The sequence below is a fragment of the Cariama cristata genome, unplaced genomic scaffold (genome assembly GCF_000690535.1).
Source record: "Cariama cristata isolate BGI_N322 unplaced genomic scaffold, ASM69053v1 scaffold20826, whole genome shotgun sequence".
Classification (NCBI taxonomy): domain Eukaryota; kingdom Metazoa; phylum Chordata; class Aves; order Cariamiformes; family Cariamidae; genus Cariama; species Cariama cristata.
In genome coordinates this window covers 16,446-27,800 of record NW_009620648.1, presented here as the reverse complement: position 1 = coordinate 27,800, position 11,355 = coordinate 16,446, and the positions used below count along the sequence as shown (strand labels likewise).

Sequence of the window (11,355 nt, the reverse complement as noted above, 5' to 3'; positions counted from 1 at the left end):
AGGTTGGTGGTTAACAGTTCATTATTAAGAAAACAGGCATGCAGATTGCACAAAGGAAATTAATTAACAGCTAGGAATCACGTAGTCCATGGTAAGATAATTATTTTTCCTTAGCCTTAGCATCAAAACCATAAAACCACACAATTTACTGTCATTTATAATTCTCCTTTGCTGATAGCAGTTCACCAGAATGTTATTTCATGTGACTTGACAGAACATACAAATGCACAGGAATTTAGACTAAAAGCTATTAAGTAGTGAGTATTATCAACAGGCAAGGCAATAAACATTTCATGAATGGGTAAACATGAATGTGAGGTTGAAGCAAAGTATTTGATTTTTTCCTTTGTTAATAAACAGGGAAAATTTATTTTTGTCGAAATAAAAAGTACAGTTTCTGAGAGACTTACTCTTTCATTACTTTCCTTATATAATTTCATTAACATGAGATAGGGTTAGGGATGCTTTTCATAGAGTGGACCGCATTTTTGAGTTCCAAGAGCTTCTTTTCAAGGTGCATCACCCACAGCTTGTCTCAGATGGAAATCCATATCAAGAGACCTCCACTTCAGATGCTCACTTTTGAAAATTTTGCCCTGTGACGTACCCCAAGAAGGATGAAAGACAGCATGATCTAATAGATTAAATTTGTGAACTCTTACTGTGTGAGCTCAGTCTAGTTCTGGGTTTGAGGACTGATTACATTTGATCTGGTCAGTTCAGTCAAAGCTGATCCAAGATGCCTGATATGGATAGCCTTCATTCTGAAGTTTGCTTCTTGCCTTATTGCATAAGAAAATGTATTTTACCTCTAAAGGGATTCACAATTTGTTAATAGCTAGATCTAGTAAAAGACATAACCTTTTCTACAAAGGCACATTTCTCAAAAGGGAGCACAGAAGGAGAAGATTGAAACTGCCTCCTGAATAAATCAAGGATCAGTGAGGGGGCAAGACTGGAATTTCAATGAACCTCTGTTTTAAATGCATGGAAATCAACCTAGCTTGTGCTAGGGATGACTTCAGTGTCATTGTGTTTTATTAGTGTTAGGGTGCTTAAAAGCAGGGTACTGTTTTCATTTTCCAATTAGCATTCCAGAATTCTTCACATGGAAGAGAAGAAGAAGTACATGCAATCAGCTTTTCCCCATTTAGTGTGAGTTTATAATGTGAAGTATCTTCTAGTGGCTGGTGGTGTCTAAGAACATTTGGAGTATTTATGGAATATATGATCTGAGTATTGAATCTCTGCCCTTAATAAGATACAATATGGGCTGGGAGATGAATCTCTTACTTTCTAAACAAGTGTCCTAGCCATTGAGTTCTGGAGATACATGCAAGAGTGTTCTGCAGCTTTGACCAGAAATTTTAATTATTTTAATGGAATGGTGTTGTATCACAAGTTAACAAATAGCTGTGCAGTTGCCTCTTGGAGATAATATATCCTAGTCAGTGGCTGGCATGTAATAAAATACAGTGCAACCAGCCTTTCTAAATACATTTTCCTGCTTCACAATTTCACTATTTACTTTATTCTCATCTGCATGTAGGAAACTTTTAATCATTTGAGTTTGAAGGAGAGCATTAATATTGTTCTTTGGTTTTGTAGTGAAATCTGATAAGCTGTGTATTTCCCCTGTTTTTTGACAAAATTATATATTTATTGCCTTGTTCGAAATTCAGATGCACTCAGCATTTTAATCGGAGTCCATTTTATTTCTGCATATACCCTGTGGTATTTCTTTATGCTTGATGAATTTCTCTGGAGATTTTTTGAAAAGCTTTCAGATTGACTGCCGAGTACTACAAACAGGGTCATTCAACACTGCAATCAGGTATTCTATTAATGGAATCGATTTGAATAAATTTCATTAAGTAAAAGTTCTAAAAACAGGAGATGGTATATCAGGAAGCTTGTAAGAATTATTTTGTAGGGGTCTAACCCAAAAATAAGATGCTGGAAGTAGCACGATTTTTTAACAGTTTTCTTTTTTTCCTGTAAAGCTTTATAATACATGGTGCACCGTCCCTGTTCACAGGCAGACTTTATTGCTATTTCAGATCAAGTACATTCCTTAGAGTACAAATAGTTTTGAAGTATTTTGTTAGCTCGAGTCGCTTTGATAGAATTCAATCACATCTGCAATCTTTCCTAAATGTAGACTTACCATTTCCCCTATCAAATTTTAAAAGGCCATTCCACTGTGGTTTTTTAAGTGCTCCATTAGACAGTGTGGCCATCGTATTGTACCTGTGCTATATCCTCTGGATAGAGCTTGCTGTCATGTTAGGGTCTGGGTTGCAAGGACTGTCTGGGGTCTAATGTCCATATGATTATGTGGTCGGATTAAAGAAGCCAGCAGCCAGCGGTTCCTTGAACACTGAAGAGAAGTTAGTATTTTGATAGTCATCACTGACAGTAGTTTATTCTGTGATCCTAGACCACAGATGAGACCAGTAAGTCCACAATTTGTGTCCTGCACAGAGGAGAATTTCCAACAGAATTTAAAGGGAAAGTGTTCAGCCCTGTTAGAATCACTGTCCCAGGGACTTACAGCACCTGACCAGGCTTTCTGTTGCTTTGCGTGTAGTTTGCCAACTTTGTGAGATGTAAAGAACATACTGCTTAGTCCTGCTTTCCCTCCATGTATTCACCCAGCATTTTAATTTTTAAAGGGACTGTTGATGTGAAAAACTGCTCCTGGAATTCTAATCCCACTTTCTTTTCATACACCAGTTTCAGCAGAGGGCCATGAAGTATTTTGCAAACAAATAGTTAAGCACCTTTGACCTAAAGATAACTTAACCCATCACATTAATGAGGTGATGTAGGTAAGTCATTTTGCGGTAACAGGACCCAGTCATATTTTTCCTGGGTAACTAGGTACCCACTCTGGTAGTGCCAAAGGTAAGTGTATAATTTGAAGCTCCAGGGAGTGCAAGCAGAACTCTGTTCACTTGGTCTTTAAACAAAATGGCATGAAGGCAAGTAACAAAATACCTTCTTTATGTTCTTTGTAAAAGATGTCCTAGTAAATAAGACCTGTCAGCATACCAGGGAAAGGCTGTCAGTTCTCCAGCAAAATGCGTTGCAAAGTGATTTAGCTGCCATTGGTGGAACTCTCTTTGTTTAAGAATAGAGTTCCTTAACACCCTGCCTGAGATCTTTTGAGATTGCAATAGAGATGCCACAGACTCTTCTAGACTGCTTCTGAACTGTTTTAGACCCAAGAGAAATCCTTATATCCCTGAGCACTCAGTAAAGGCAGAATTAACTTGTCCTGAAAGGCTAGTAAAGCTCAGAGAAGAGATGATTTACAGAGATAGAGTGATTTTTCCTTGACTGTTGTATGGGATATGGAGGTTAGAAACAGGATCTTTGAATTTATGTTAAATCCCAGAATTTGGAGATCTGAATTTTAAAATAGCAGCAGAAGAGAGAATTCAAACAAACCATTCTGCATTAGTGTTGGTAAGCTAAGCCAGGCCCACAACTACACAGATGATTAAGATGATATAAATCCTGCCTGTTGTTGTAACAGGAACTGGTAACTAGAATAATTAAGGGGTGGGGGAGTTCCAACCTTCAGCGTAGGATGCACCTGTGTAGCAAGTTACCCTAATGACACTGTCATGTCCAGATTGTGAGCAATCACTAGAAATGAGAGAAGTGTTACCAGAAATGAGGTATCCAATTGTTGGATTCTCATACTTACTCCCAGTACCCAGTTTCAGAAACCTGTAGCCCAATATACAAGAATTCAGAACACTTTGATATTAAACAAAACCAGTGGGAGCTGGATTCTGAAAATCCTGCATGCTTTAAACAGGTAAGAGAAACAGGTAAGTAGAAAAAATCAAGATAGCTCATCTCGAAAGTGTAGTGAACACTTTGGATAGTGTTGTGCCTCGATTTTATCCGCAAGAAGAGGTTACTGCAGGGAGCTGTTAAGCTAAGCTATTTATTGTTTGTGAAACAGCTAATTAATATGATGATTAGCATCCTAGAGGGATCCTAGGAGGAAAATAATAATTTAGTATTCAGTGCAAAGTTTGGATATTTTACAATAAAGGAGAAATACAAAATAAAGATTTTTAAGAAATCTGTCCATTCCATGGGTATTGATAAAACACAGAACAGATAAAGCTCCTGTGGAAACACTGTATGTGCCCCAAATTTATCATTATGGGGGCACAGAGCTAAATTTCACATGCAACCTAAGTTCTGACCATTCTTTGTTTCTGAATTCTTGACTGTGCAATTTAACATCCTCTTTTGTTTGGTTGAAGGTTTTTTTGGTCTTATTTTCTTTTCCATGATACCACATCTGGCAGTCTAGCAGTTGGAATGGGCTCTTACACAGTAGTACATTATACTAGTGTATCTCCCCCAAAAAGACAAGTCCGCTAGAACTTTTCATGTCTATGAGCTGCAGACAAATGTTTTTAACATCTAGATAAGTATCTGTGTGTTTCTGTTGAGAGGTTCTAGATTTTAATCACTTAAGAGATTGTAATTGAACCTGTATTTAAAAGAAAGCAACAGCTGGAAGACTTGACTTGTTCTTGCAACAAGAATGCTGAAAAGAGTTTTAAAAATATTAGCTGTATTTTAAGGGAAAGAAAGAAATGTAACTGTTTTCAGGAGGGCTAGCACTGATTTACAATGAAAGCAAAACCAAGTACGCAATAAAGCTTTTTGGACTGGTGAGATCATATGGAACTCACAACAAAAATAGCTCTTCATACTGCTGGAGTACTGCAGTGTCCATGTGACCTTTCCAACATGTTTTTGTTTTCTCTCTTCTGCTGGGGAAAGCTACTTGCCCTCACTGCTTCTCCTCGGGGATTATATCAAATTGTAGCAAGTTTGCAAATGCAGCTCGTATCATCACTGTGTATTTGACAGTGAAATTATGTGTTCTGAACAGACTTTTTAGCTTGGATGCTATCTGACTAAATCACTCATACTCTTCTTGTGAGTGAAACAACCTCAGCAGCTGAAAACCACTCATACGGGGCGAGTTTTAATAAAACCACCAGAAGGTATTTGTTTTCCTAGGCTTGAACCTGTTCTGCATCAGAAAGAATTTGAATAATTCTGTCCTTCAGGCATTGAAGAGTGTCATATTTTGGAGCACCAGCTATTAACATGACTAATGTCAATTTTGCCTAACTAAAAGCTGTACTGTCCCTTGAGTTAAAAGTGTTAAAACTCTTTTGCCTTTCTTGCCTTCATTCATTTCATATCAGCACCTTTGAAAGTGTGCCCATGAGGTGTTATGCTACGCTGGATTGTTTCCACAGCAACTTTCAAAATAAGTATTTTTATAATGCATCACCAGAGCAACTAAACCAAGATATTCTTTGTGCTGCAGTTGCATGTGGGCAACAGTTAAGATTCAAAGTCCCATGTGCTCATGCCACTATTGCATTTTAAACACCCTTTTGTGCCTTGAACCAAAAGATTGAAGTTGTTCCATCTACAAAACCTGGCCTTTTTAACTCAAGCGTTTAACTCAAGTGGCATTGGATTTTAGTTCTAGGGGTCAGTCACTGGCCTGGTGTTTTCACTGGGACATGGTTCCTTCACTGGCATCATGGAGACATGCAATGAAAGAGCTCCAAAGAGCTGGGGGTTCACTTTGTCACCTGTCTCTCTCTGTCCTTCTTTGTCCCTCTGTTAGGAGCTGTACTCTAAAGCTTCCCATGCTTTAGTGGAGTTGGTGACAGAGCTGTTTCTTCAGAACCTACCTGTTGTGACTGGCCTCTCTGTAAGAGAATGTGAGCTTCTGAAAGAGGAATGGCAAGAGAATTTGGTCCCTCAGCTGGAGAAATGGGAGACCCACCACCAGAGACGCTGGAAGTTTTTCCAGGAACAGCTATTGCAAGAAAAAGAAGTAAGATTCATATTATGTTCTGGGATCCCAGGGTCTGAAACAGGGATATGGAAAAAAGTTATCAAGATACTTAATCTGTGGCGATAATACACAGCCCAGGTCCAGACACAGGTCTAGACTCAGGATGGACTGTTTGACCTGCAGTATGGAGTGAATATATATGCTGTGGATGTAGACTTGCATAGAGGAATCAGAGAGCAATTATTGAACATCTGTCCACAGTGTTTGATGCCATTGTCAACGCATAAATAGTTTTTGGCAAGGCTGCTGTGTGATGTCCTCAACTCTGCAGAATCTACAGAAACAGGTCAAAAAAACCTTCATCTGGTCTGTTTAGAGGGGGTACGTATGAGTACAGTTTACAGGAAAGGAGACCTTACAATGATAATTATTTCTTAATCATTTTTATGTATTAATACTATAATAACTGGAAACATATGATACACATTTTATGTAAAACTTATTCTTTACTGTGAGAAGGTGAAGAAACACACATCCAGCTTTCCTGCTCGGTTTGTGCCCAGCACAGGGGACATTGACTTCAGAGAAGGAAAGCAACAACAGTAAATGTGGAGGCAGGTACCTTCAGCATTAGGCTGGAACTCAAATATATCTTCAATTTATTCATGCAATGCTATGTCTATTAACACTGCTTTGAAGACTAACACAGCTTGGTCAAAGATAGGCCTTCTCTATACAAAGGCATGCCCCTTCCCAAATGTTAAGTGTGCGCTGCAACATATAGAGTAATTGGAGCTTCTTAAATAAAAGGTTGGCAGAGTTCTTTATCACTGGAAAAATCATACTTTTCCCTGCTTTCATTCTCTAAAGTGCCTGGACAATCCAGTACATGGGTAATAGGGTACTGATTGAGTCCCTAATTATTACAGACTGCTATAAGGTGTTTTAACTTTTCCACCTACTCATATTTAGGGTTCTTCCATAAAACCCTGTGATTCAGGAAACTGTGGGCTTCCTACTAAATCTGGTAGAGTGGTTTGCTGACCAGTGGTTTTAGAACACACTTGGGAATACAAAAGTAAAATTATTCATTGGAAATTCTTAGCCATTTCCTTTTTTTCTTCTCTGTTTTCCTTAGTCTGGTGTTATACAACATGCACCTCCCTGATCATTTTGTATTTACTTCATTGTAACTCACCTGTTACCTCAAGTATTTTGAAAAACAATTCTGCTTGTCTCTTCTGTTTCTGTGGCACAGGGATATCTAGCAAACTAAACTAAAATGTGCTTGGGACTGGCCACTGATGCCAGTGAGTCTGCTCATACGCTTTAAGTTAAGGGCAGGCATTTGTGTTTTCTAGGACTGCTGGCTGGCATTAGTGTTTGAATTTGGCATACCTATACCTTCAGTGATCAGTGAAACAATGTCTGACCTCAACTTTTTTTTATTTTGCCCCTTTTAATCAAGGATTAGATTCAATACCTGACTTGGCAGGCTTAAACCTCTACATTGCTTTTCATTTTCACATTCACCGAGGGTTCACAAATTGCCTGTCCTTGTATGTGAATGACCTGAGCAGCCTGGTCTAGTAGGTGAACTACAGGCCTGTCTCATAGTACATGCAGCCCAAAGCACCACGGTGGTATCTGTTGTCATTAAGAACCACAATGAGAGAAGGAGATTCTGGTCTGCGACTTATGATTGGTCTCGGAAGTCAGAGTGCATGTTAGGGCACCTCTGCTCTCGTTCTTCCACTGTCCCATGGGACCTCAGCCAGTGTTCAGGGCCAGAGTTTTAACAGCTAGGAGACTCTCCACAGAGGGGTAGATCTCAAGTGTGAAGTTTTGTTCCAAAAATGCTGTTTATGCATTCCTCTGTTACTATCATTTGGCACAGTATTGAGGGGAGAAACTGCACCCTGGGATTTTTTTCTCAAGGGATTAAAAGGATTAGTTCATCTCCAGCACTCAGTTGCTGGACAGTAGCTCTTTGGGCAGCACTGTATGATGGATTCATTGTATGTGAATTTGGATGTTCCAGTCATGCCCAGGCATAGGTTATTTAAATTAGAAAGTTGACTTTCCATCACTTTCAGTGTACTGTAGCATTCAAAATATAAAGCAGATGAGTTCCTAGCTGAAAAAATAAAATAAAAAAAAAGAATAATGCGTTTGCTGACTGTTCCAGTCATGCCCAGGCATAGGTTATTTAAATTAGAAAGGTGACTTTCCATCACTTTCAGTGTACTGTAGCATTCAAAATATAAAGCAGATGAGTTCCTAGCTGAAAAAATAAAAAAAAAAAAGAATAATGCATTTGCTGACATCATTAACAGTAATTACTGAGCTATAGAGGCATTCACTTAGCAATGACAGAGCTCTCACAATGGTCTCGGTCGCCAGCACTGCCGTTGGGTCTTATGGATTATAAAAATTTCCTGATCAGCAGACAGAGCTGTCCTAGAGATGAGTGAGTGTGTGGGATAAATTCCTAGAAGAGACAAGGGTTTCTGCTAGTGGGAAAACGTGTGATTCCTCAAGACGATATTCTTTGCAGGAGCTTAAGTAGTTTTTTTAATTTAATGTGTGTGGCTTTTTGGAAGTGATTTGAACTAAAATGGAAAAAAGTCTGTTATATCTCCAAAGAGAACATGCCGGGAGAGAGCTATTCAACAAAAGCTAGGCTGGCAGATTTTCCTTTATAAATGAGTCTGAAAAACATCACACAACTCAGTATATTTACGTTCAAATGCAAAGTGCATTTCTTGGCCCTTTCCTAGTATAAAAGCAGTAACATTCACATTTAAGCAATAAGCTGACACTTACGTCCTACAAAAAGGAGCACTTTTTTTTTTTTCTGAAGAGAAATCAGACACCTGTGACAGGTGATCATGTCATTTAGGAGATCCCATAGATGTTACAGTGCTGAATATGACAGAAAATCCATAAATCAACATTCATATTGACAGGTCTTTTTATTTATCAGGCTTTTTCCAGCAGGAGATACGTCTTTCATTTGCCTCTTGATAAATGTACTATACTGAGAGTTACATAGTCACCTGCTTTACAGACTTGGAAAGTCTAACACCAGAAGGCTTTCCACTAGGGCATTTATGTGTGCTTTTCAAGGTGGCTCAAAAGGACATTTTTCCCATTTACTTGAATTGCCTTTGGTTTTTTTTTTATATTATCTTTCCTAGCATTTATACGTATCTGGAATATGATGTCCTTTGGGGGGACAGAATCTCTTTTACAATTGAAAAGAAAAAATCAGTTTCATGTCTAACTTTGCCTTATATACTTGAAGATGTGAGTAAGGCAAATGGGAATAAATGACTAATGAAAATAAATTTTGAGCATTTTCTGACATAGTCCCTATCTCATGATTTCTGTAGATGAGCTCTCCTGCCTGGGCTGCAGTTACGGGGAGCAGACTGCTGCACCAGGCCGAGGTACTTGCTTGGCATTCAGTGGGCATCACACCCCATCTACAGGCTGTTAGGGAGAAATAGCTTTCCTTCAATTTCCTGAATAATCTTTGCTAAAAATGTCAAACTGAGAGCTGCAGAAAAAAGTGAGCTTACTTGGGTCTAATTTGGTGTTGTATCTGAGGTCTAACTCAAAATATTTTATGGGTTTCATTACCTACAAAAGACATATTCCTCACCTTTATTGCCAGAGAGTGATACTTAATGTTAGCAGTGCTCCAGAAGGTCTTGTGATGGACTTGTGGCCAGGAAGCAAAAGACTGAGAAGCTTACATAGTAAAAATGGGGTGAGGAGATTTCCATCCATTCCCACATCACTGCTTGACACCCAGAAAGCTGAACTGGCATCTGCTTACCGGTTTTGCCATGGTCTGCATTTTTTCACTTTCTCTTTGTTTTATACTCATTTTTTTGTAGCGATTGGAACAACTCTTCAAGAAGCCAGACATTCCTTGGAGCTTTCCTCCCCCGTTTACCATGCATTTGTCACTGGTTTTACTGGTCAAATGCAGGAATCAGAGAGCCTGACCTCTGTTTCAGCCCCTGAGTCTATGCAGCAGTGTGATTTTCTCTGCTCTGTACGACCTGTGTCCAAGCAAAGTAAGGCCATTCCCAAGAACAGGAAAGCTTGGAGAGGTGCCTGCAGACTTGACCCAGCATTGGAAAATCAGTGCAGCACAAAGCCTGACGTTTCCATCTGGCTTAATGAAATAGTTGTTTCCGTTTTGCTGGTTTTCAGGCATACGCCAGCAGCCTCAAATTAAGATTCCCAGAGGATCTTTGCTGTTCCATTTATGCCTGTATGTGTGAGTTCTTCTGGTATTTCGGAGGTGGAAAATACCCAGCCCTCCCAGCCCATCCCAGTAAGCTGCTGAAGTGTTGTTCCCAATAAAACACAGTATTCTGTTTGTTCCCAGCTGATCCTTCCCTTCTTGATCATCTTCCTAATGGCCTTTTTGAGACAAAACACTGGTTTAGTATTTGGCCCAAATCTCAGTCTTCCTTATTTATTATCCAGTCTTCAATGTGTAATAATCCCCCTCCTTTTGTCTTTGTTCTCTTACTACTTGTATGGCTGATGTATTTCTAGTGTTCAGTTTAATAACTGTGCACCAGGGTGATTTTCTGCTGTATTCTCAGCTTTCTATTGGTCTCAGGGAGGTGAAGAGACCTTTTATAAATTCTGCATACAGCTTACCTTAAATGCACTCTCAGTGGAAAAGGTGAGCCATTCTTTTCCTTTAAAAGAAACTCGGTTCACCGATGCAGAACTAGGCTATTTCTTCATCAGCAGAAGTAAAAAATGAGTACAATCCCTGTCTTTGTTATCATTCTGGGTGATTTTTTGGATAGGACATACTGGTAGCAGCAGAGGTGCTAAATTTTGGGTTCTTGGCTGCAATATTATATCATTTACCATTCCAATTGTAATTCAGAAAATGTCTCCTGTCTTCTGTATCTTGGTGATCTATACCCTTATGCTGTTTGACAGTAAGTGTGGAGACAGCCCCTTCAAGAGCAACTTCTCAGTGAATAACCAGGTCTCCAAAAATGATGGAAAGCCACATCTGAGCCACAACCAGTCTCTCATTGAAAATGAAAATACTTGTAGAAAGTCAAAGGTCATTTTCAGCCCTTCTTTTAACTGCTGAAAGAGACATTAAAATATACAATGTGATGGATCTACAAGGCATATACAGAGAGGTGTGAGACACTACGAAGCTATATCCACAGAGCCGCTAAAGGGAAATACTGATACCGTTACTACTTCAAGCAAGTATTTGCCATCTGTCATGATGATACCTGGAGACCTGATAGACCTTAATTGGAAACTTGCAGCATGCAATTAGAGAAGGCACTGTGCTCAGCTGTGCTCTGTGATTTTAAGAATCTCCTAGAGTGAAATCAGTTGAGGTCTAGCTACACAGCTCTTTCTGAAAGCAGCCTGGTGCGCTCCCCGGCACCATACAGACTTTCAGGCTGTGCTTCTCATGCTCAGCTGCACTC

General features: G+C 39.3%; 1 protein-coding gene across 1 annotated transcript in view; it reads left to right on the top strand.

Annotated features, from left to right (window-relative positions):
• Positions 1-11,355, top strand: part of EVC (Ellis van Creveld syndrome) — a gene marked incomplete at its 5' end in the record, with an annotated part of 51,971 nt that overhangs the window by 25,428 nt on the left and 15,188 nt on the right. Inside the window, one exon of the mRNA XM_009701685.1 lies at positions 5,687-5,899. Within this exon, the coding sequence (XP_009699987.1) occupies positions 5,687-5,899 (213 nt within the window). The remainder of the gene's footprint in view (positions 1-5,686; positions 5,900-11,355) is intronic.